Source organism: Xiphophorus couchianus, chromosome 10, assembly GCF_001444195.1.
Source record: "Xiphophorus couchianus chromosome 10, X_couchianus-1.0, whole genome shotgun sequence".
In the NCBI taxonomy this organism is placed as follows: Eukaryota; Metazoa; Chordata; class Actinopteri; order Cyprinodontiformes; family Poeciliidae; genus Xiphophorus; species Xiphophorus couchianus.
In genome coordinates, this window is record NC_040237.1 from 12103662 (window position 1) to 12129418 (window position 25757).

At 41.9% G+C, this 25757-nt stretch overlaps 1 protein-coding gene and 1 long non-coding RNA gene across 2 annotated transcripts; one reads left to right on the forward strand and one right to left on the reverse strand.

Annotated features, from left to right (window-relative positions):
- Nucleotides 1-468: 468 nt before the first annotated feature.
- Nucleotides 469-25116, reverse strand: htra1b (HtrA serine peptidase 1b). Its single transcript, XM_028029029.1, has 10 exons — nucleotides 24511-25116; nucleotides 18140-18239; nucleotides 17790-17904; nucleotides 17414-17503; nucleotides 5191-5385; nucleotides 4982-5014; nucleotides 4092-4206; nucleotides 2740-2797; nucleotides 1861-1956; nucleotides 469-1079 (listed from the first exon to the last, which is right to left on the reverse strand). The coding sequence occupies exons 1-10, from the start codon at nucleotides 24968-24970 to the stop codon at nucleotides 911-913; spliced, it is 1431 nt and encodes a 476-aa protein (XP_027884830.1). The 5' UTR covers nucleotides 24971-25116; the 3' UTR covers nucleotides 469-910.
- Nucleotides 4215-13605, forward strand: LOC114151686 (uncharacterized). Its single transcript, XR_003596985.1, has 3 exons — nucleotides 4215-4856; nucleotides 8078-8081; nucleotides 13595-13605. It is a non-coding gene; the product is annotated as an uncharacterized LOC114151686 (long non-coding RNA).
- Nucleotides 25117-25757: the final 641 nt, after the last annotated feature.

Sequence of the window (25757 nt, forward strand, 5' to 3'; positions counted from 1 at the left end):
CTAACAGTCATGTTTTTGGACTGTGAAGCCAGAGTGCCCGGAGAGAACCCACGCATGCACAGGGAAAACATGCAAACTCCATGCAGAAATACCCCGGGCCGGGAATCGAACCCAGGACCTTCTTGCTGCAAGGCAACAGTGCTACCAACTCTTTGGGGCACTGTCCAGCCCCAAATGGAAAAAATCATTTAGCCAAATAATAAAAAAGAAATCAATAATTTACAAGGCCTTTGAGGACATATTCTGTGGCTTGATTCTGTGGCTTAATTTGGAAATTTGAGGCAAATTTCCAAATTAGATGTCACAGAATAAGAATGCAAATTATTCACCTACATTTTGTAACATCTCTCTTACTAAATGTTCAGCGATTGTGAAAACCAGCTATCTGCTAGGAACCAGCTAAATCTATACTCTGCATTTTTACACACCTTTACCAGCAAATTGCTGAAATCAGAATGCTGCGAGAACTTTTTTTTCTCTCAAAAATAATTTTATTCTCCTTTTTGACAACATTGTCATCAAACACAAAGAGAAAACACTTTAACAAAATATTCCCTCGTGAACATGAATATACAGTACATGGTGAACTACGATGACCTGCAGTAACCTCTCTGTACAACAGGTGTTAGGCTATAGAAGATGAGAGATGACGGAAGGTAAATGGAGATTAGTAAAAGGGCTAACATGACATTGTGAAGCTTCAGTCTGAGGAGTAATGAGCCTCTCAGAGTGGGAGAAGGGATTTGGAGAAAAAAGGGAATTTCTACAGCCGCAGCCTCACACACACCCTCCAATGGATGCTCGTTTCATTCAAAGTGTTCATGATTGGTTGAGAAGCTCTGAGAGAAAGTTCACGATTGGTTGACTGCTTCAGCTCTCATGCTGATTGGCTGCTCGGCTAACAGAGAGGTCAAGGGTCAATCTCCTCGGGGATGATGGTTAGGATGACGTCCTCGTTTCCCCGCCTCACCACCGTCCGCAGCTTGTCGTCCCGCTTTATGGCGTTGCTGACATCGGTGGCCGAGGTGACGGGATCCCCGTTGATGCTGATGATGACGTCCGTCTCCTTCAGGCCAGCTCTGCCTCAGAGAAATCACATGTTGCAATGAAACAGACGATAATCTTTGCCTCAACCTGATTGGTTCAAACCAAATATGCACACTATACACAAAGGCAGAGGAAGCTAGATGAGAAGGATTCAATTCAACTCTCATTTACACTGTACAACAATCCAGAAAAATGGATTTAGATTTGAGTCAGCAGTCAGAGACCCCAGGTCTGTTGATGTTTTAAATCCAATCATAGCACATAAACTGAACTAAAACAAGATTTCAGCAGAATATAGATCAAAAATAAATCTTCAGTACTGGTATTAAGAGAGCTAAATGTTGCTTTTGATACTCTTAACCTCACTATTCTACTAGATGTGCTCGGACAAACTGGAATTTCTAAAACTGTCCTAAAAGGCTCTACTCATGTCTTAGTCAGAGAGAATCCTGTCTCTGCATGAGAAATATGTACATTTACTGCTTTCACTGCGTCTCAAAAAACCTTTACTTGACATTTCAACTCAACAGGATTATTTACAAGAAAAACTCAAATATGAAATGATGAAAGTTTCAGCAGGACTACAAAATAAACACTGAATGACCAGAAATCAAACATCCTTGGCTGTCGTCTTAGTTGGAAGACTGCAGCTTGGTTTCATCTGGTTGCTCAGAAATTTCTCTGAACACCAAATATTTTTCCCACCCACTTTTTATAATGTCTGGCAGCAACCGAGGGGAGAACTGCGCGACTTGGTCTTAGAACCCGACGAAAACATCTTTAAAGTTTCTCCTGAGGAAATGGAGCACTCACGCCTCAGCTGGAGTTCGGCTGATGACTTCGATGACGTACGCCCCTGAAGTGACGTCGGGGAAGTCCGAATGCCTCTCCTTCAGCTCCTTTGCCAGCCTGAGTGCAAAAAAAAAAAAATATGGTGAAAACCTTCAAAACACGTCAACCAAGGGGATTTCATGATACTCAAATGTCTGATTCTAAAACATTAAGTAGCAGTAAGAGGTTTAAAACTCTGCAAAACATTAAATAACATTTTTTTATTATTGTGGCATTTCCTTCGTCAATAACTGTGAATTTGAATGCCTTCAACATGTCACGATTGTGTTGCTACTTTTGTTGTAGAAGTGAACCTGTAAATAACCTGACTTGTCCAGTTCTCGTTTGTTAAAAAAGGCTTTCCAGCACTCTGCTCTGTGTTGTGAATGAAGTGCATTGAAGCTTTTGGCTCAAATATGACAAAAGGGGAAGAATGTGATACAAATGCTTTTCAAGGCCATACCAGTTATGTGAAACAGGCAGTTAAGCTTCAATTCATCTTTTGGGATCTTTACATTTAAATATCCATCACAAACTGAGGCAGATTCTGGCTGTTTCTCTGATCTGGAGCAGGTCTTCCTCCTCCTCACTGGCTGCTCTCCTGTCCCTCTATCCCTGCCTGTTTACAGCTCAGAATTGGCAGCAGGTAGCTAACGCTGAACTAAAACCTTTTCAGTCTGCTAATCCTCGTTAGCTGGAAAACCCTGGACTGCCCTCGGCTCACCATGTCAAGCATTAGAGGCAACAAAAATCCAGGTACGTGTTTGTAACTGTGGAAACCAATGCTTAGCAATCAAGACGTTTCTTCTATTGATCCATGTATCGGAATGAAATGTGATGCAGTCTGGAACAGAAACTTACGACGGAGTGAGACTCATCATTCTGACACCGATGTATTTCTTCTTTGGTAATGTTTTCCCTGTGGAAAAGAACAACAAAAAAAAGTCGCTGTAAGCAGATGTTTTTAAAAATCTCCATTGGAAGTCTGCAAGCGTTAAATATACTGTTAAAGTTTTAGAGGATCATGCTAAACACAAGTTACACAAAATGACTTAATACAAAGAACTTTAATGCTTGGAACAAATACATTTCACTGAAAATGATGACTTTTATTGCTGCAGCCAACTGGTCCCAATCACAACTGGCTATACACACAGCTGGGTCAACTCTTTTTAACCTCCTATCATGACAGAGTTTTGGACTATTTGCTTTTATTTACGTCATAGCCGCTTGGCTTGTAGAGGGTCCTGCACTGTTCTGTGTTAACGTCAGGACAAAGGCAACCCGATCCAGTGAAAGTTGTGCTGCTATGTGGGATGCGCTTGGTCTGATTTATTATTTGAGTTCTCCTGAAGAACAAAGAAAAGTGCTGATTATGAACTGCAGAAAGATGAAATTCAGTTCTGTTTTTTTTTTTTTTTAATTCCAGGCCTGTCTAATAGAGTGATATACAAAGAGAGAATACAAAGTGGTATTTTTTTTAAAGACATCCTGTTTTAGAAGGTCAAAGGTGACTCACAGCTTACTAAAATCCACCCAGCAAGACGGAACCACATGCCAAGAGTCCTGAGTCAGTCTTATTGAGAAGTAAATGCAGTAGCAGCAGAGAAACGTCTCCATGTTTGTTCTGTATCTACAATAAAACCCAGTGAGTAGATTTCTTTTCATTTAGTCAAGTGTTTGTAGCATTACGTTTTAAAATTAATTGTTAAATGTAGCTGAAACAAAACAAGTTAGTTTCTGTAGGTGGTGTTAAAGCTACAAAAGAGATTTTTTTCAGCTAAAGGAAGAAGAATAATATGTTATCTGAGAATTTAAAATGGCAACCCTATGAGTGGACATCATGGGTTTTTTTTCGACGTCTTGTTATTTGACTCTAAATTTTCTTTATTCGTTCCATAAAATTGTTTTCTTTGTGATAGAGTGACTTTTTCACCAACAATTTAATACAAATTCAAATAAAATCAAGACCTTGGGTCACTTAGGTTCATTATTGGCAACACCTTTTGGAAATAAAACAAAATTGTTTCTCTTCCATGGTTACAGCTGAACAAGCTGCTTATTTCAGGGAAACAGTAATCTGCGACTCATAAAGTAAAACCGAAAACTCCAGAAAAATTGTTGCGATTTATAACTGTGTGATTAAATTATCAGCACAGAATCCATTTGTTGCGAGTCGTCCGCGCGAGCAGACGGCAGACAGAGTGGCGAACCTTTGGCCTGCCGGTCGTGTGACTCTGCCAGGAACTGTCTGATCTTGTCTGATGGGATGGCGAAGGAGATCCCGGCAGTGACCTTCAGAGTGTTGATGCCAATCACCTCACCGTCCTGCAGGGAGAAACAACAGGCTCGCATCAGTTCACAAGCATTTCAAGTAACACGGCTGAAAATCAGAGTCAGCTGTGGGCTTGACGTCGCCTGCCAAGCGTTACCTAAACCGATTATTTTCCTTCGACTAATGAGAACTTAGCGATGCTCGATGTTTGTTTGCACGACGTGGCGTCTGACATCTGTTAAGTAATATCTTGGATGAGGTCAAGTCGTATAAAAAGTTCTGTTTTTGTTTTACAGATTTCATAAGGCCGATCAGAAGAAGAAAAAAAAAAAGGCTTTATGGGACCGGTCCATGTTTATTAGAGGAGTGGAATCCATTGTGTTAAAATATTAAAGTCCGCACAGCCGAAGTGGAAAAGTCATTAAAATCAAAGCTTGAATGTATGATACGTGAATCAGAATCCAGTGCAAACAATTTCCCGCTCCATATGTGCGACGCTGGGAGAAACAAAATTCCTAACCCATGCATCAACATTCAGTCGTTTGTTGGTTAATCCTGCAAAAATCACACAAAAACACGATGAAGTCTGTGGTTGTGACCTGACAAAATGTGAAGTATTCAGGCGATACAGGCGTTTTCCTAAACACTGCTGTTGTGTCTGCTAAGGAGGAAAGAAACCATGTTGTTGAGTGAGATGTGAGTCGTGATTGGCGTCTCCACATATTTTCTCCACAAGCAGACTGAGAATATGTCTCGGATAATGGGACCGACATACATGTTCAATATTTACATATTGCACAAAATGCACACAAGAAATTTCGAACTTACCAGATTGACCAATGGCCCTCCTGAGTTTCCGTACTGCAAGAAAACAAACAAGATGAAACTTTCATTCCCTGAGTTCACATTCATTATAACAGCAGCTGCTGCTTATAGGCGACAAAAAGCGGAATAAGAGGATTAAGCAGATCAAACTTGCAAACAGCTTAGAGAGTTTTCACTTCTTTTAAGCCTCGCTCTCCTGTGCGACCACTCACGTTGATAATGGCGTCCGTCTGGATGTAATCCATGTCTGAATTGCGGAGGCCCAGCTCCTTGCCCCCTCTCTGGGTGGTGCTGACGATCCCGGTGGTGACGGTGTTCTGCAGGGAGAACGGGCTGCCGATGGCGACCACAAACTCTCCGGGGCGGAGGTCCGCAGAGCGACCAAGGAGCAGCACGGGCAGCTTCGTCTGCACAAGATGGACAAGGCGGAGAAAATGGTGAGAAACAAACAAGATCAAAGCTTTCTCTTATCGGCCAGGCTCAAAAGTGAGACACGTTGGCAGATTTTGTTTTATCTGGTTGGCATTTTGAAATTGTCTTTTTAAGTCATTGTAGATTCTGGTTAGCTTCATGTTTGTACATCACAAACAGCATTGTTAGCTCAAAAAGGTTTATTTTATAAGGGCGACACATTTTCTCAGTATTTCAATGCACTTTTTGCAGAACTTCTCAAACTTCACTTCGGGAAGCTGCTGCTGAGAATACGTCAGTTTTCTAAATGATCAAGAAAGCCAAGCTGAGAGCGTAGCAAGCTCCAGAAACACATTCTCCTCAGACTGAATAACAAATCCCCCCCCCAAAGTATAGCAGAGAAAAGTGTAAAAAAAAAAAAAAAAAGTAAAAAACAATGCAGCCCTCACCACAAACTTCCCTTTTTTTTGGCAGTAAAGTCCAGAACTGGCCTGAATATGCTTGTAAGAATTAAAGACAATTACTCAACCAATAGCTTTAGAGCCAAAACTCATGTTTATAACACTAATTGTTCTACACGAAGCATGGAGTACTGTAGCAAAGGACAGCACAGACAGAGATCCCCTCTAGTGGTCACTGCACACAAAGCAGCACGCCAACCACACAAGCCAGGCCTTATTTTTCTTACTGCCATGTGAGAGACAGATGTAGCAAGTCAGCTCGCCCGCTGGTCGAGCCTCTAAATCACCACAACCGATGACATGCATGGGGAGGGGAAGACGGGAGGAGCTGGGTCAGATTCTCGGAATGATCCAAACGTCCTGGAATCCAAGAAGTACAACCCAGCAGAGGAGATATGAATCTCCAGAGAAACTCGCCTGTAACTCTGCAGGACATAATGATCTAGGATACAGCAGTTCAAGCTTTACTGAGCCTGGGAACAACGATGATGATCATAATGATGATGATGATGCGCTGCTCTGACATCAATTGCTCTCTGTTTTGCCCTGGAGCGATCAACGAAAAAGAAAGAGCTGCAAAGTGGAAGTTCACCAACATGTCTTCTATAAAAATCTAAAAAAAAGGGCTTTAAATTTTTCAGCAAAAATGCAAACTGGCCACCGACTAACTTTACCGGCTAGCTGTGGCGAAGATGTGGGGTGTTCAAGAGTTCATGACTGTAAAGACAACAGACTGCCAAGAACGACAAGCCAAAACAAGCCTCGTCAGAGGGTGGGTGTCATGGTGTGGGATGGAGAGAGGAGCTCCGTCATCAGGGAGGGGTTCTCCACTTCACCGATGGCTGGTCACAGCCCCGACCCAGTTAAAGTTGGGTGGCAAAGCTGGCTCATCGTTGGCTTAAAAAGGCTTCCAGTAAAACAGAAGGTAGTTCAACTTATTTTTACCGATTTCCTGTAACATCTGGATGTCCGAAAGTGGAACACCGAGAATACAGGAACAACTGATGAGCATAAACGATGCGCCGGGTAGGGGGAAAAAATGCAACATGCAGTGAATTTAGAGACATGCAGGTGAAACTTGTGGGATTTTTCCTCATCAGGTCTAACCAAACGTTTGGGAATTAGGATGTTTTCCCAGGAATGTTTACCTCGTTTTCCCCACTAAATCAGCCATTTCCTTCTTTTTGAACACTAAATTGTGGTGTTTTAGGAGATTCGTTATGGTTTTGTTGCTCTGTCGGCCTTAACAGAAAAGAAAAGAAAAAAAGAAGCTTTGCCAAAAAGAGAAGTTATTCCCTCCAGTGCAGCCATTACAACATAAGGGAGAGACTTTCAGGTAATTGGGACAAATTGCTTAAATGAGAGGTCAAGCCGGGGTTCGGCAGGAGATCCTCTTTTATTATTTAGATGTTTGTCTGGCTGCGGCTTTGTCTGCATTTCTGACTAATTTCCTCACTGACATTAGCATTTCCATTCGTCTGTGTGCTCTTGTTACATTAAACCTGAATGCTTCTGCTCTCACTTAAAATTGCCACGAAACATCAGCAGCCCAGGCAACGTTCTCCTGTTAAAAGAGACTTTGGTGCCAGTGTTGCCTCAAAGTGAGCAGTGACACTACTCGTGTCATTTCCCCCCCTCCATTTTAGATCCAACACATCATTTTTAAAATAATTCTAAAAAGCATGAATGCAGTTTTTATTTAACCTTTGATGTTTTTGATAAAATTGTGTAATTATTCCGATGAGCTGAGTTGGAACCGTCAGTGACCTGCTGAGGATTTGATATGCACGTGTTGGGGAGGATTTTGATTGGTCTAGGGCAGGGGTGTCAAACTCATTTTCATTTTGGGCCGTATCAAAAACCTGAATGTTCTTAAAGGGCCGGTGGTGTCAGGATGTATAAAACCCACTAAGCTGTTAAAATATCAATGAATGGCTGTTTGTGTCAGTTTCTTAAAATTAAATATTGAACATCTTTTCACACTGACCAGTCCATCCAGGATTTTGTGAATGTTTGTGGTTTATTTTTTTGCTAATATATGATGCTAAATGTAACTTTTATTACTCGCCATATCGGTCATGGACTATAGCTCGACATCAAGTCAGGTTGAGTCAGCAGTCACTGAAACACAATGTTTTCAGACAATGTTAAGAATTTTCTGTAAAAATCAGGAAAAGAAATGTGGGGAGCTGCTGATTTTGTGTGGATTTTGTATGAATTTTGGCAGATTTGTGAAAAACTGGAGGGACTACTTGACACCTGTAAAGGGCCACATAAAAAGCTATGGTGGGCCGGATTTGGCCCCCGGGCCTTGAGTTTGACACATGGTCTAGGGTGTAAATATTATTGGTTCACTGTTTCAGTAAGTCTTTGAAATTTGAGAGAAAGGGTGCACTGTAAAAAAACAAAAACGTCTCTAATTTACGTTACAATTCTGGCAGCCACAGCTGCTGCTGTTTTACCATAAATTAGAGACTTTTTTTTTTTTTTACAGTGTGGTCTTGTACTGTAGATAAAAGATGCCTAACTCATTCATTCTGGTCAGTTACTTGCATGATGGCAAAATAAAATAAAATCTCCAATTTGATCAAACTCTGCTCAGTCATGTTTGCTCCTGCTTTCCCTTTTGAGTTTTTTCGTCTGCTTCGTCTTTTCTCTGAGACCATTTAGATGTTTTTATCGCTAGTTTTTGAATAGTTTTCATTAAGCTGAGGTCGATATTTCTCAGACATCCAGCTCAAAGGAAATTTCACCACCTTAGCTGCATATGTGGCGATTTTACTAAATCAGACTAAACCAGGTAAGATTACACTTAGATTGTTAATTTCTGCAAAATGTACTGAGTTTCATAGCGACAGCAGCCGGCTGGACGGACTTTCTACTTCAGAATTCCAACTTCATTCCTCCTGATTTTTCCAGCGTGAAACAAAAAAAGTCTGTCCTTCCAGTCCAAATGGGTTACGGTTATCATTTTGTACGACCAAAATTAATTTCTGTAATTGCTAGCATGCCATGGCTTATTATTACAGTTTGATTTATGATATTTTTCCTGTGATTCCAACTACATCAACTAGTAATTGTTGGTTTTTAGTGTCCCAGTTGTGCTGTAATTTACCAGTCTTCCACCTCTTCTTCAAGTGCTGAAATTGGCCACTAGAACTACAGATTTCCACGCTTCCCGGCTCATTTTGTCCACCTGTCGCCTCAGGTGACACTTGCACTTTGCCTGCAGCTGCGGAGCTCTGGAGGTCAGCCAGGCCTTCGTGACACCTGTGCTGTCCCACTGACCTATTTCAGGTGCAGACGGGATGCGAGGCAGAAAAACGGAGACAGATGTCGGAGCCCGACTTTCATCAGCTCCACTCTTCCCCAAGCATAACAACCGTCTGTTTGTCTCCATTTGGTTTGGCTGCTGCACACCCATGCGCCGCCCGTTTCCTCTGTTAAATAACAAGCCTTCAGGCGAGTTACTCAACACACACCTCTGACCTATTTTCTTGTGTTTAGTAAGAAAGGTCGAGGTGTGGATGAGGGCATCAAGAGGAGATCGTCCTCCACTCCTGTCTTGTCTCATAAAAGTCAGTCTGCTAAGTTTAAATCTCGGTGCAAGACAGGAAAACAGAAAAAGTGACAACATAGGCCTTCAGCCGCAAAGGGAGACAGAGAGAGCAACTTAGGTGGAGTTAAGTGGAGTGGACTGCTATGAGGGAAACAGATGCACGCTGATGTGACAGACGTAAACATGTTTTCCATCTGAGGGCTTCTGGGTAGTGATGAAGATGTTTCCAGAGAACCGTAGACTGACACGCAGGAGAAGGAAAAGTATGTCTGAATCCACAGGTATGCTCAAAGCACAGGCTGTCGCCCGTCGCTGTAGATTGCGCGTATCGATGTGTGGTGGGAGAAAGTTTGCGTCCTGAGGTCCCGATGAGTTACGACACGCGAAAAAGCAAATTAAACCGCGGAGCCTGAAGCAGAAAAGGTGTGCAGCTGCTGTTCTCTAGACCAGAAAAGTGACAGGAAATTATGCATATTTTTAAGTTTTCTTGGAAAAACCTTGGAGTATTTTTTTTTTAAATGTTTGCTTTTTGTGGATGTTTTCAAGGTAAATTAGCTTAATCGCTATTATGCTTCAACAGCACTTTATATATGAAAAAAGCATCGTGTTCTCCTGTTTCTACTCAGACGTCTATCCACCAGGAATTCATTTTTACAAAAGACATTTTCGTTTTATAACAAACATTTAAATACATACTGTATATATATTCATGCAACACGTTTTAGAAACATCCATGCTGACTGATTCAGTTCCCTGTGCTAAAAACAGATGTAAACATTTGTAAAAGATCAAGGATTAATTTGTTCAGACCTCATTTAGCAAGGAATTGTGGCTAGTTTAAGAGTTTGAGTGCACTGAAGAATCCGATTCTGATGTGACTTCTCGTAAACAGCAGAGTAAGCTCCAGCTAAAACATTGTTAAAGTCAGAAGTTACTGCTGGGTAAATTTAACCAAATAAGCAGCTTTTTAAGAGTAATTCTGGAAGACAACATTTGCAGGTGGAAACTACTGAGCGAATTCCTTTTTGAAACTCTGAGCTATAAAAAGAGAAAGTCTTTATTTGGCCCATTTGACGTAAATATGACAGATAATGACTCCTTGTCAAACCAACATATTCCTAAGCAAGCGGTTGCTGAAAGGTAACATTAAGCAGATAAAAGGAAATGGGAGCTTCAGTCTGCATTTCTTCAGGAAGAAATGCAGCTAATGCTAAATGTTGAGATAAACATGTCATCTCCTCTAAACCTGCATTTTCCCCGTTCCAAAAAAAAAAAAAAAGATTAATAATCAAAATATTACTTTTATGCAGGCATGAACGCATGGCATTGTTAGCACTAGATCTTTTAAGTCCTTTAAGCGCGTCACTGGATCAGACTTGTTTCTTGAGCACATTGTGCAAAAGGATTGATTGGACTGGGATCTGGGAATTTTAGAAATGTGGTCAACACTTGTTGGACTTGTTAAAACATTTCAGAGTTAATGCCCTCTGAGCTTTGTGTCAGAGGGCATTAACGTCATTAACGTGCTAATAGAGGTCACAGCTAACAGGAGATACCGTTTTCTTTCAAGGGTAATCACCGTCTGTATCGATGCTAAGCTAGGCGGCTCATGATGAAGTAAAATCCACATGAATGACAGGACCCAAAGTCTCACAGCAGAACATTGCTCAACCCATCAAACTGCAACACCGAGTAAAACTAACCATCCAAGTAACAAAAGAAAACATGATTTTTAAGCCACTTCTGTTGCTCCTTTGTCCCATTCTGAGGCTAATTTGCTAATTTGTGAAGAAAATTTGCATGATTACTCCAAAGGGAAAACCAAATACATTCTGTCTCCAATTAAACCCCTCCCCCCCCACAAACTATGACCTACATCTCTTCAAAGCATAAACACAGTGAGTTCTGGTTCTGGATGGGTTCAGAAGATGATTTGCTTCATTATCTGAAATGAGAAGCTGCTCCCCAGGCCCAGCCTGATCCATAAACACAACGCAGACCTTCTAACGTTCTCATGCCACCCTGCAGACGTCCACCCACCAGGAAAATGGGTTCCTACTAGGAAATTATAAAGGAGCTGCTGAGTAATCACTTCCAGACACCAATAGAGCAGCGTGGCACGAAGAGACCAAATGCAAAACGCTAAGAATAGGTCAAACATCATTTGTTTTACTTTTCTGCTTGCCTCTATATTCGCTGCTGAGTGACACTTATTTAGTAGAAATGTTAAGAAACAGTTTTTGTGGATTTTCGTGCTCGTTGTTGATCAAAATCGTTCATGAAAGTAATAGAGCTGATCGAATCACAAACAAATAAATTAGAATCCTTATGTTAGTATATATACATTTAATTCTGGATTAACATCAGAGCAATCGATCTATAGTTGTTGTTTTTTTTTTTATAAAACTCAAAGCACCAGAAGCTTTTTATGAGCCCTTAATTTTTGCATAAAGCCTTCCATGAAGTTTTCAGGCTTTAAGGTTTTAACTCAGATTTGACAAAAGCTGCTCTTTTCATTTGAAACGTCACAAAATTCCAAAAATTCAGCCTGGTTGAGCAGCAGGAGATCACGCAAGTCTTCAACAGAGCAATCAGAGTAACTGAGCTCTGATTTTTACTTTGTTTTTTTATATTTTTTATTTTCAGTTTTAAAATTTCAATTTTAAAGAAAAAAAAAATAATTATAATAAAAAAAAGACATAAATGAATATTGGGAAATTATTTTTTTCTCTTGCAACATCAAGACAAAAAACTCTTGCTTTACGTTTATTGACCTGATTCCAAAGTAAAAGATTTAGATTTCAGCAAAAACACTGCACATAATAATAACAATAAGATCTTAGCTGGCTGCTGAGTGCAGCACCTCATCCTGAAATGTGGCAAAGGACAATTTCCCATTTTCCAGAAGGAAAAGCAAAGTCACAGCAGTGGCTGGACTTCCTGTCTAGTTACTGGTAATGCGCACGCTGCCTCCCACAGCTCAGCCGGCGGCCTCGCTGCTGCTTACGTTGCTATCAACCATTTTGTCCCTCCAGGTGGTGCATTGTAAAGAGCAGAGCGATTTCCAACAACGCTGTAAAACCCCAGCAGCGCCCGAGAGAGACGCGGTGCACAGATTCTGTTTCAGGGGCTTTTTCACTGTAACACAGAAAACCCTGAACGGTCTGTCAGTGCTCCATGGCTGACTCGTTTAAATCACGGAGGGCTCATCAGAACCCACAGGGATGAAAAACTGTCTTCTTTCCTGTAGAAGGGAGGATGACCTGACGCAGAAAGCAGTGCTGATTGTTTCCTCCCATGCCTGCTCTTTGCACTAATGCATTTTGCAGCTGTTTTCATCGTGGAAGAGGGAACTTAAGAGCGAAAGAGTCATTCTGTCCCCAGAATGCAGTGCAGATACCAACACTGTTTATTAGACGCTTTCTTCCTGTTTCCACTTTTTCCTCTCCTAGAAGAAGTGTGGCGTTCCACAGACTTTATTTACAGTCATAACATTGTTTTGTTCTCCTAAACTTATCAATAACTCTTGAATTCCTCTCGTGGAATTTTTTTTTTTTCATAATCATTTGGTTTTACAAACCTAGCAGAGATTTACCTCTCTGACAGGATCGGTTTCTGAACCGAAACACAAGTCGACGGACGGTCTGGCTGGTTTTTTTCTCTCTCTCCCTCGCATCTCTTCATCGTTAATCGCAGAGATCAGGTGCCGCTGATGCTCAGACGTCTAGGCCTGCCGGAGCCGAACCGATGAGAAATTTCCACACGTTGTCACGGAACACGATCGCGGCTCGATCGAGGCGGAACACCGCCGCGAGGCCCCTCTAAAGATCGAGATTAAAAAACACGCCCAAGAGGAGCTCCTGTCTGCACAGGCTCCAGAGGGAAAAGACGCCTCAGATGCTGCAGCTGGAGACTTAAACGCACCACTGTCACGATTTAAATTTCCTTTTTGTTTCTCTCCACTGAGCTAAATTTCTTTGCATGCCTCCGATGCTATCTGCAGCCAAGCACAGTTCTATGCAAGCAGAAGAAGTTTGTGTCAAGACCACCTATGATGCGCTAAAAAAAAGTAAAATGTGTTAATCTCTAAGCAGAATATAACTTAGCTTACAGATGAGCTCACGAGTTATGTGATCAAATAAATCTTCCCAGAGCAGCAGAATAAGTTTGTTATTAGGAAAGGAGAAGCTGGAACAGATGAGCGACAGAGAATTAAACTTCTTTCCGTCAGCATAAAGCCCAGGCTTTTCTGTCCTGAACCTGCAGCCACACGCCTGACAGCGTCACCTGCACTCGGCTCCTCGCAGCTGCAGTTGCGCTCTGGAGCCTCCTGCACTCCGAGCTGCAGAATGTCCACACTTTTCAGAGAGGCCGTCTCAAAGGAACAGAAGGATTAAAGAGAACTTCGCCACTAACAAGCCATGCACCGCAACACCACCATAACCCGCTCTTTCCCTGTGATCATAACTTGATGCAAATTGTCGAAAGCGGCGGGTAAACCCAGACTTTCTGAGGTCGGACCGAAAAACAGTGCACAATAGACTAACCGTGCAGCAAGCAGCAAAAGAATAAAACTAAGATGAGACGTTTGAGAGTTTTAGTTTAGTTTCAGTTCCTTGGTTTTGAAGCAATTAGCAACAAGGCCTTGTGACTAAGATCATTTGTACCCAGTTTCAAATGTTGGATCAAGTCTTCAGCAGACAACACGTTCAGTTAAATCAAGCACTAAAACGTTTAAGTGTACTTAAATGTATACTTAAAATCTACTTGTTTTAGTTCTACGGGGCTGGAAAACTTCTTCTTCCAGTGCATATCAAGACTTTTTATACAGAAATAAAACTCCTACTTCACGTTTCAACATTTTAATCCACTAAGATAATTAACCTTGTAAATCCTAACAAAAAAAAGTTCATTCGTATTTATATAAGAGGTTCTGTGCAAACACTAAGAAAAAAAGATGTTTAGGCAAAGCAAATGTTTTTAATTTGAAAAGGCAGCAGGAAAAACCTTTAGAGATTTAACCTATAAAGATAAATCTCACTGTCATCTGTATGAGGATGAGTGGAAGCAGGGAGAACGATACTTGGCCGAGTAGAGAACCCTGTGGGATCTTTAAGGTGAAAAGTGGCAAGGAGAATACAGCCACAGGTGAAGAGAGAAAAATGATATTAACCAATACAGACCAGTCACTGTGCAGGAGCAGCACTCATATTGAGAAACAAGCACATTGTGGGCAAGTGTTTAAATACGGCTTCATAATTAAAAAGCCAGATAGAGAAATAACGCCAAGAGAAACGGCGCAAAGTTTTTCAGGTGTTGCCTCAATTTAAAAACTTAATAATCCACTGATTCTGAACTATTTCTAGACAGATGGACGATAAACATATAAATTAAAAAATAAACTTTTCTCTATGTGAAAGGTTTTATACACAAGTAACTTTTATATCTAGCATGTTTCCTACTATAGATGTTCTGTAAATAAAAAGTACGCAGAAGTTGGAGTTCCTTTCCTTCGTTTGCTTTCTATACATCCTCCTATGTCATGCGATATCACAAATTTAAAAAATAATTATGTAGTTGGAGTTTTGAAGTAAAGAATGGGATAGTAATAAATGGGAAGATCTACGTGCATTCTTAGTGTTTCAGGCAACCATGTACCATATTGCAATGACAGATTAAATGGCTGTAAATAGACAAAAATGCTGATGTATATGAAGTATATGAATAGCACAAGTTCTGCAGCATTTAAAATCGGCAGAGAGAATTGGTGCCACTCTAACCCAGAAGAGCCCTCCCTTCGTAGCAACCATAGCAACATATGTATTAATTTAAGAATATGAAGTGTTTAAAGTTAAATAACAATGTGTATTTCTACTGCAAAGCAAGAGTAGAGAGAAGTCACTGGCTCTGCTTGTCTGCTTCGTCTACAATTACACTTATTTTGAAGAAATGCAGAGTAAGACGTTTTCTCTTATCTGCAGTTGGGTGATTTGTTGCCAAAGCACCAAAAAGAGACCAAATTGTGTCCAATTTCTGGTGTCACATTGGTTCTTGTATTATTTTTCTCTTTTGAATAAACAGATGTTTATCTGACCTACATATTGCAGAGTGCAAGTTGTGGACCTGAGTAAAGGCCAAAGTAGCACTAACAGCCCAGCTTGTAAAGTTTCTAACAGCCTGCGCAGCATGCTGACTCCCTGAGAAGATGCCCTCCCCTCACTGAACTCGAGGCTGAGTTTCTAAGGAGCAAAAAATAAAGTGAATAAATTTCCGTTTTGTGAAATGATTGCATTTGTGACGCATCTCAGTCATTCCTCAAAATGTCCTGTTTGACATAATCTACTCCAGTCATATATTTAAATGTCACAAACGGTTACATTTTTTCCCCCTCAGACCTGCAGAGTTCAGACTTAACTCTGATGCTACAAATTTACCCTTCAGTTGTCTTTAAACGGTCATGAAATTTGACTTTTCTTTTTTTTTTTTGAAAACACGCCAATTCAGAGTTGCATAATACGCTCGGTCTGCTTTCATAAGCGCAGCTGGACTTCATTTCCTCTAATTTACTGCCTGTTTGCTCCTCTGAAAGGACTAGAGAAGAAGTGAAAAACATGGATTGAACTGTCTGAACTGAAGTCCAATAGTGGATATAAAAACGTCACAAATCAAGAAATATTTTTGATTTATGAAAACTGGCCAATAAACCAAAGAGGAGCTTAAAGAGCACAAACAGGAAGCAGAAACTCTCAAGTGCCCAGAAATGTAACAAAAGTTGATTTTGTTTTCTTTAACCGTATAAATGCTGTGTTGAGGCAAAAACAATGTGCTGTGAAAAACGAAAGCCAAATTTAAAACACATAAACACCGTTCTCGGTCCCTGCTGACCTACTCCATCTGTTGACACTTTAGTGAGTCATGACATTTTTTTCCCTGAGACGCCTCGCCTCAAAAAAAAAAAAAAAAAATCCCACCGGGTTAAAATTAAAACCAGACTTCGCTCTCAGGAAATCTTAATGAAAACCACACAAATACTGTAAACACCCGAGGAAGAATGGATTGTTTTGTAAAACAGAAACAGATCAAGAAAATGGAAGGAGTAGGAAGTTAGAACATAAGAGGCTGGCTCATATTTAAATAAGATATAAATTTAAATATAAAATAATGAAGCTTTAGGGATATGTAGTAACTGCCAGACAGATTAATCAAAATCTTTCAGCTAAATTGTCTTGGTTTATTAGTTATTAAGGAAATAAATTGTTCAGGAAACTGTATCTTTTTCTTAGGCACCATCAGACAGATAATAAAACCGAAGATTGAAATCAAGAAAAAAAACCCAACTCATTATGATAAAATCAACTGGATACCCTGGTTCCTACACAGAAATGTTATTCCCAAAACAGAAAAGTTGAAATGTCATTTTAGAAGACCTACACAGGCTTTTTTTTTTTTTGGAGCAAGTTCCAGAGTGAAAATGTTGACCTTGTGTAATCATGTGGACAGAGAAAACACGTCTTTTGTGAAAACGCTGACATCTTATCTCAGGTTTTCAACCTGACCAATAATCCCAAACGCATCACATATATGTTGCAGCTAAAATGGTGGATTGCACATTCGTCTTATAATTTGCTTCATAATGCTGAAATGACACGGATGAAGCATCTTGATTTCGTCGCCACTCAACACAAGACGCCACTTGATCTTCGCCATGCTTGTCTTCTTGTTGGGTTCACTACTAACCTTGGTGGACGCATTAGTCGCATGTCCGTTCTAATGTGTGAGCTGTGCCACAAAAAGATATTATAGAAATTAGAGTTGACCTGCTCTAATTTCATAATCATTTGTAGAGGGAGTCACAGCTTATAGACGAGGTTGTTAGGAGTTGATTTAAATGAAAACCGATTGAAAGAAACCAAAACGGATCAACTCAGTTGTGAGATCGTAAACGTGGAGACAAACAGAAGACACTCAGTCCATTTGTTTCCTCTCTAGCCCTCTGCTGCTCACCGGTACGTCGATCTTGATGAGGGCGATGTCGGCCTTCTCATCGATGTCTTTGATCTTAGCGTCATAGGTGGCGCCGCTCTTTAGCTCCACCTGCAGGGCATGGAGAAAAGTTCGCCTGACCCTCACCAAAATAAAAAGATTTAAGCAGTCACAAAACAACTTGAAGAAATAAAAACTACAGCACAAGAAAATCTAACATTTCCCGTGAGAAAGAAAAGAAATAGCAGAATATTTACTGTTCTGTAGTGGGACTGGGTGGATGGGACAACATTCTTTGAAATGTACAAGTCATGAGTAAAGTCAAAGTGTTTCATAAATGCTAAAGACGTAATTCATATATTAAAAAGTTAAAATGTATCCCGGGAGCTTTACACACCTTTACTCTGTGCTTATTGGCGACCACGTGGGCGTTGGTGACGATCAGCCCGTCTTCAGAAACAATGAAACCAGAGCCGCTGGCGACGGCCACCTCCCTCTTAGAAAATATCATCCTAACGGGGAAATCATTCAAAACGACATTTCACACCTACAGATAATCCCGTTTAATACTAGAACTTTCAAGAGAATTCATAACTTTAAAAGATGATTTTTTTTTTTTTTAAACAGATTTCGTCATTAATGAATTACAAAGAGCTGCGAAAATATCTTCACCCGAAGCCGCTGAGGACTTACGTGGCAACGTTTGGAAATGTAATGCAGCTGCGGGAACATTTTTGTTGTTCTTACTTGCGGAAGAGTTCAATATGAACGACAGCGGGAGCGATTTTCTCCACCACGTCGGCGATGAAGTTGTATTTGTACCTCAGACTGTCGAGGTTCAGCTGACCTGAAAAGGGGAGAGATAAACAGTATCAGTGCATGGCACCACGGCCAATCAGAAGGATCTCTGTGTTTGAGAAGAGAGGCGATAACTCTGCTTTTGGGTTGCCAGGTTGGACGTGTGAACACACGTTTCCCTGGGGTTTGGATCGCAGCGAACAAATGTAAACGACAGACAAAGAGTTTGTATCTGATGTAGATGTGGACGCGAATCTCAGAGAGCTTTTCCTCCTGATCCTCATAAAACAATGGAAGAAATTCAGAGCATCAAAAGACATGGAGAGATGGCAGACAAAGAAGAAGAACTGCTGCTGTTGTGTCACGCATCGTTGTTCCTGTTTGACCCCAGAAGTAGATTTGTAAGAGATCCGCTTCTCAGGCCGATGCTGCGGGAAGGTTTCCCCTTCCCAGTTGGATCCCACGTTACGAGCAATTAAACACATCCTCCTTTCTGTGTCGTAAACATCGAACTTAGAAACAGTAATTACAAGCAGCCTGGACGCATTTCACAAATAATAAGCAAACAAAACTTTACGAAACAGCTTTTACCATCGTTTCTGCTGCGCACTCGTGGTTTTTTATTTGTTTGTTTGGGTTGTTTTTTTTGTTTTTGTTTTTTTTTTTTACAAAAAACAGGAAGGTTTATTGCAAAATTGCTCAATTGTGACTTTAAATTTAATCCGATTTCACTTCAACAAAGAGTGTACTTGTAAACTCTCTCTATGTTAAGTGTTGGACATGTGCAAATACCTAAAACGTAATCCCTGAGTTTACCAATGAAGTAACGTCAAATTCTTGAGGGCGTCAGTGCTTCAGAAGCACTGGAAACATTTTTTTTTTTTTAAATCAGTGGCTGAAATGAGATAATGTTAAATTAAAAAAATGAACTGCTGTCGCGTTCATAGGCTGTCCACTGAAGGCAGAAATGGTTGACCCAGTCCTTGGACCTTCCTACCATTTCAGGCTGCTTGCTACGCTTTTAATATAAGTAACAGAAATGTTTTTAAAGTGAGGATGATTTTATTCTTTAAATGTCAGTCATCCGTTATCATAGTGGCTCCTGACTTACAATGAGACATTTAAGATGCTCCGATTATCTAGATGTGATGCCTTCGTGGCATCAATTGTTTGACAAATGAACAGATGGATCAAGAATTATTTTGATGGCAGAAAATCTAAAGATCTAAAAATTGGACAAGCTGAGAAAACCTGATCAGTGCCATCAGATATGAGGTCCATCAAGCTGAACTCATGGGGACGGTTAAATGTTTCAAGTGATTTGTTCTTAAAAGATGAATGTTTTTATCAAACCTCTGATGCCACACAATGAATGTGACCTTAACTGGACAAGACAAGACAAAAGTCCTCAGCGAGGACATTGTCTCTGCTCTTTTCCTCACGGTCATAAGTCGGCAGGATCTCGCCGAGGGACAAGTTGGCCAATGCCCTGCAAATATTTCGTCTGTTTTCAGATCTTATCACAGGAAAAGCTCTCGGCTCCGTCGTCTTGGCGACCGCTTGGTTTCATTTCAAAGGCATGAGCCTTGGGCAGCATAGATGCTCCGTGCGACTCTTTCTAAATGACTCTTTCTTTCCTGTTTCCCGGATCTGAGAAAATGCAAGTTTGCAGAGATGCGCTTGTGTTAAAGCTCTGCTTTGTTAGAAAGAGTTGAATCTCAACTCTCGGCGTGGCTCTGATTTGCTGAACCGTTTCCCCAAAACATTCAGAAACGTTGGCGAAACGAGAAGAAAGATGATTGAAGTCAGGAACGCAGAGGGCAGGAGATGAGGCGTGACGCTTGGGATTTTGGTCAAAAGGGTGAAATCTTTGTAAGGTACGTTTTAACCAGAGGCTCGGCGAGTCCAGATTTAATGTGAGCACCTGGAGCTGACAGCTCGCAAAAAAATACAAACTGAAGAGCCGACCTCCAGAGCCGCGGTCCGCGGCGTTTCCTCCAGCCGAGCGTCTGGAAGAAACCTGCCAGTGTTATAGGCCGGACGCTCCCTCGCAGGATTAATGCTTTGTCAGCTGATGCAGCTTTGAAAGTTGAAGTGAAATCAAAGGAGTCATTTGGACAAAAACAGCCAACTAAGCTGTTGGTGTTGGTAACAGCTCAGCGCGCTGGGAGGTCAGGAAAAGCCTCTGACCGAGCAAATAAAAGTGCCTCAGATGGCAAGATCAGGTGTCCCTGAATGCAGCACAGGGAGAGTCTTAAAGCGTCACATTCCGCAACGTCAAACTATGAACTATTTTCACAGAACAATGCTCTGTTTTCCAGTGGATCACTTTGGAAAAGAATCCCCGTGGCTCCTGAACGAGCTGAGTCGCCGCGCAAACGTTTGTTTCTCGAGTCCAAACAGCCGACAGGTCTGCACACGGAGATGAGGCGCAGGAGGGAGTACAAAGCCAACGTTTTGATCTCCAGATCTGGGTGAAACCAATGTCTGACCTAAATCTGTCTCTGTTTAAGGAGTTACACAACCCAGTGAAGAGGTGAATCACCGGCGTCTCACCGACACCGTCCAGATTTCCGTCCCGAGCCGTAAATCAGAAACGACTGCTTTGGATTAGGAACAGAGTCAAGGAATGGCGAATAAATGTGGTTTGTGGATGAACGGATTACTGACTGCCAGAGCAGGATGGGGAGGAGAGGATGCACCACGACGCTTCGGATTCTCGGGAGGAGAGGGAGAAAGTGGAGCCCGACTTTGACCTTGTTTGACTCTAAGAATCTCTCTGCCTCAGCAGATTCGGTGTGTTCACAGCTGCGGCGTCTCTGGGATGTGTGCGTCCTTCATGACTCGGAGCTCTGTGCGCGTTCAGCCGCACAGGGGCAGGCACTAGGGGCGTCCTGGATTTATTTCAACACATTATGACCCTGTTAAGATAACATAGAGGGGTGTGTTTGAGAGGGAGTTAACTGGAAAACAGCCCCTTTTTAGAGATTGCTGCAGTTTTACGGCTCTGCTCAGGAGATGGAGGACGGCCAAAGACACGGGGAGAGGAAGAAAGTGTAACGCCGGTGAAACGCAGAACCATCTCACTAAAATTCAGCAGTAGAGAGGCGAACTGCCTCAAGGTTATTCATGAAATTGCACATGAATAAACCAGAAATCTCCAACATGTTGTGTTGCAGGAGTATTCATTAGCTGTGTTTCCACTGAGCATATAATGGCGCAAGCTGGAAATGAAGCCTAGGCGCAAATTCAAACTGGAAGACTCTTTAACCCCACCTGCATCATCCAATCGGCGCGTCCCGCTCATCGCCGCCGACCTATCAACGACCAAGCCACGTCACGTCCAATCACCGACCAAGGCCCAGTTGATAAGGACCTCCATTCATGGCATCTTCCGCTTTCCAGCTGCGCTCAACCCTACTCCACCCCTTCTCCACCTCCACCCTTTAAGCTCGCATCCTTCACCGACCTCCACCACCAGTGTCGGGTCCCGGGGGATGACATTCCTAACCTACATCGGGAATGCTCATCCGAGCTTATTGCAGTTCACAGCTGGATGTCCTCAGCCGGGGCCCGAGCGCCAAAGAACTTTAAATTCATGCATGTCAATAATCGCTGTTTTTTCCGTCTGAGTCTCTCCTGATTGAATTGACGAAAAACAAACTTGCTTAATGGAAACAGGCCAGCTTCAAAGAAACTACACGGTTTTCCATAAAAAGTTGCTGCGCCAGGATGAGCGGGAAGTCACATGAGTCACAAGTCCAACAACCAATTGTTACTACTGTTGGAAAAGACAAAGAAAACAACAGGAAGTGGTAGGAGGAGTTTGACTTTAATCGTAACGCCACGAAATAATTTCCCTGCTGGGATGAATAAAATTATATTCTATTAGCAGAAGATTTATAATGTTTTGCGCACATTTATGACCTCCTACTTTATTTTTAAATCATGGCAGTAGCTGGGATTGATTGTGACAGACTAACACAAAGTAGTGGGTATAAAAAAAGGAGAAAAAGAAAAACTCCACATCATTTTAATTGTTTTAAACAGATGAATTTGTTACATCTCCCTTTGCTGCAATTGAAAGCCGTAAATCCTGCAACTGAGGTCTGACGCATAAAAACATTTCATTGTCAGCCACTGACTCCCCTGCAGCTCTGGCTGTGTGTTCGGGGCTGTCATCCTGCTGCTGTCGTTGTTGCGCAGCTTTCCTGCTCAAGAATATCGTCCCCACAGCATGATGCTGCCACCGCCAGAGGATTAATGAATGCAACGTTTCATTTGGGTCAGATGTGAGCAGAGCACATTCTTCCACGCGCTGGCTGTGGAAGAATGTGCACAGCCAGCAAAATTGTGGTCAATTGTGGACACAACAAAAATTGACCACAAAGTTGCCAAACGCAGAAAAACGGACTATGTTACTGCTTTCTTTTCTTCTTGTCTTCTTCATCTAAAGGTCAGATATGTGGAGAACACAATCTACGGCTGTTCTGCCAGCAGATTGTTTTAGCCGAGCTGTGTTTCTGCTGAAATGCATAAGTCGTGAGTCACACATTTCTGCAGCTTCCAGCTGGTTCACACTCCAAGGTCGGGATTTGGTTTCATAACTTCAAACGTCTCCACAACTTTTTTTCCCCCTCCTAACCTGTCTGCTCTGGTTTTTGCCCCTCCTGGTTGTTCACTAGAGAGTTTTCTAACAAAAGTCGGAAAGCAGAACATTTGCATGAGGTTGGCTTACACTCAGACGGACTGCTAATACGTTGGGTGACTTCTGAAGGCAGGCTGGCAGCTTTTTCTTTTTTTTTTATCTCAAGCGTTAGAGTAAAGGGGGGTTAAAACAAAAGCATGCAACGCATTACTGATTTGCGACAGTGTTTCGAAATCCGTGCATCGCTTCATTCCACGTCTTGGTGATAAAATGCACTTGACACTTGTGGCCAAACGTGAAAAGGAGTGTGTAAACTTTTGTAGCAGCAGTTACAGAAAATTAACTTCACTTTCTGTTAACAAGTAGCTGTTTCTGTTGAGTCACCCCCGTTTCTCCTTTCCACCTCTAGATGGCACAATAAAACATGTGCAGACGCTCCAATCGATCAGTTTATATAATTAAGGTCCCATACGGACACATTTCATCTATTATCTAAATGATTACATGGATATGACCTTCTTGCATAAGCATAATGAAAGCATGAGGACACAGGAGGGAATGATGCTCAGGGAGGTGTTTGAGTTCTGGACTAGTTGGTAGAAGAACAGAAAATCAATGTTCTGCAGCAAACTGTGCCAGAAAGAGGGGTGGAAAAAGAGTCAGGAATAATTTTTAAAAATAAGGGGGAATTGAGAAGGGAGGTTGAAATGTTGGCAGTGAAAATGTCCTGTTGAAGACCAAAAAGACAAAAAAATTAACTACGAACTGGCCAAACATTTAGCTTTCACTGTTAATATCATTTTAAATTTGAAAACCTGAGTTTCTGTGTCACTTGATTGTTTTCTTTAATAGAATATAGGGTGAAAACACGAGAGCGCTCACTGAAACTTAAAAAAAAAATCTAATTAAATTATAACATAACATCCTGTTGTACCCCTGAAGCTACAATGACCTGGAGTTTAATTTAAATCAGATTAATGAATTAGGACACTAGATTTATGAAAACAGACTTGAGCAGCGAACACTTTCACTCGGCGGTTCTCTTCCCTTTAAGCTTACTTTCCTCTTGGTTGATCCTTTTCTGTCCCTTTTCTTTTTGCTTTCTACATTTAGCACAACTGGTGAACCAACAACTAATGAACAAGGATTATCTGACAGAATGTGGCTGACATGACAAGTTCAGATTGTGGATTGGGTTAAAGCCCTTGTGTAATGTACCGTATATTATTTGTCCAGTAATTTGACAAAAACCCTTCTGGTCCCCAACAAAAAAAGGAAGAAAAAGGAAAAAAAAAACGGGGGTTTAAAATGATCTAATATCACTTGCTTTACTTTTTGGTCTTCAAGTAAACAGTGAATTAAATTTGTTTCAAAGAAAAAAGGTGGTTATTCACTGAACATAGTTCATTTGTGCCTACAGGTTCAAGCAGAAGTAATAATAAAATATGTTTTAAATGAGGATTGTTTATGTTATTTACCATTACTTACTCACATAAGCTTTAATATGTGAATGCAAGTGTGTACAACTTGTGTAAATATCACATGTTCTCTTTGAGCTCTTTACAGTTGCAAAGTTTGCTCTTACTTCTGGCCGACCCTAATTGTCATCCATTTCCCCTAGATGTAATCTGACCGTGCACGCGCGCACACACGCACGCTTACATGCGCTCACCCTTCCCGCAGGCTCCTCTCTGGATGAAGATGACCGGCGGCTGCTGCAGCTTCGTGGCCCGGTTGCTGACGCGCTTCAGCTCGCAGATGTTCCGGTAGGACACGCCGTCGCTGCCGCACACCGGCTCGGCGCTGCTGCACACGCACACGCCGGACTTGCCCCTCCGCCTCACGGTGGCGGACACCTCCACGCCGTCGGTCACCGTGCACTCCATGCCCTCTGCGCAGTCCTGGTCGCCGGGGCCGCCGCACTGCTCGCCTTCGCCGGACGCGCACACCGGGCAGCAGTTGCAGCTGTCCAGCACGTCGCCGGCCAGGCAGTCCGCGGGGATCTGCGGGCACTGGGACTTGTCGCATCTCTCCGGACAGTCGATGGCGAAGCGCTTGGCGACGCGCGCCTCGGACAGCAGGCAGGAGGAGGCGAGCACCGCCGTTACGCACGAAAGAAACAGAAGCTGCATGACCGGGACTGTCGGAACAGGAACCAAGAGACTTGGAGAAGAAGCCTGCAGTCAGTGCCTAATAAGTTTTATGTGACTGAGCTGTGCGGAGCTCACTGCACCTTCACCTGCAGGACAAACAGACGCAGTGGGAAAATTTTCACCGGCTGCTCCTGTATATACAAGCGGCGGGATAAAACCTGGAGGTGATTGGTGGAGATAACGTGACGTCATTCTTAAGGAGGGACGGGTAGGGCTGCACGTTAGCGGAATAAACGTCAAGCAGACTGAACTCAAGTTTGATAAACTGGAACTACTTTAAAAGGCGACTTCTTGTCGCAAAGCGTTTGCAGTATCACTGCCGGGTTTTAACATTAAAAAAATATATATATCATTTTTGCCATTTCTGCTTTTTTCCCCCCTCACTTCCAAGTCACTGCTGGGCAACAGGATCCCCACCGCATGATGCTGACACCACCGTGTCTGGATGCCGTATTTATCTCTTTCATGTATTAATCATGATGCTTCATGTCAGGAGTTTTTTTTTTTTTTTTAATTCTCCAAATACAAAATTGTTATCTGGAAAACACATCAGTAGTGACAAGTTTTCCTTCTATTATTGTCCTCAATTCAGCTCTGTGCACTTTGCCATCGACTCCAACCTGCTTCCCTGTTTAATCAGACTTTTTCACAGGATCGGTGTATTTTGAGCAGAGTTTATTTCCTTCCTTCTTTCACATGTTTTCTATGTTATCTGAAGGATTATTGCTACATTATTATTATTTTTATTTTTTATTTTTTGCCACTC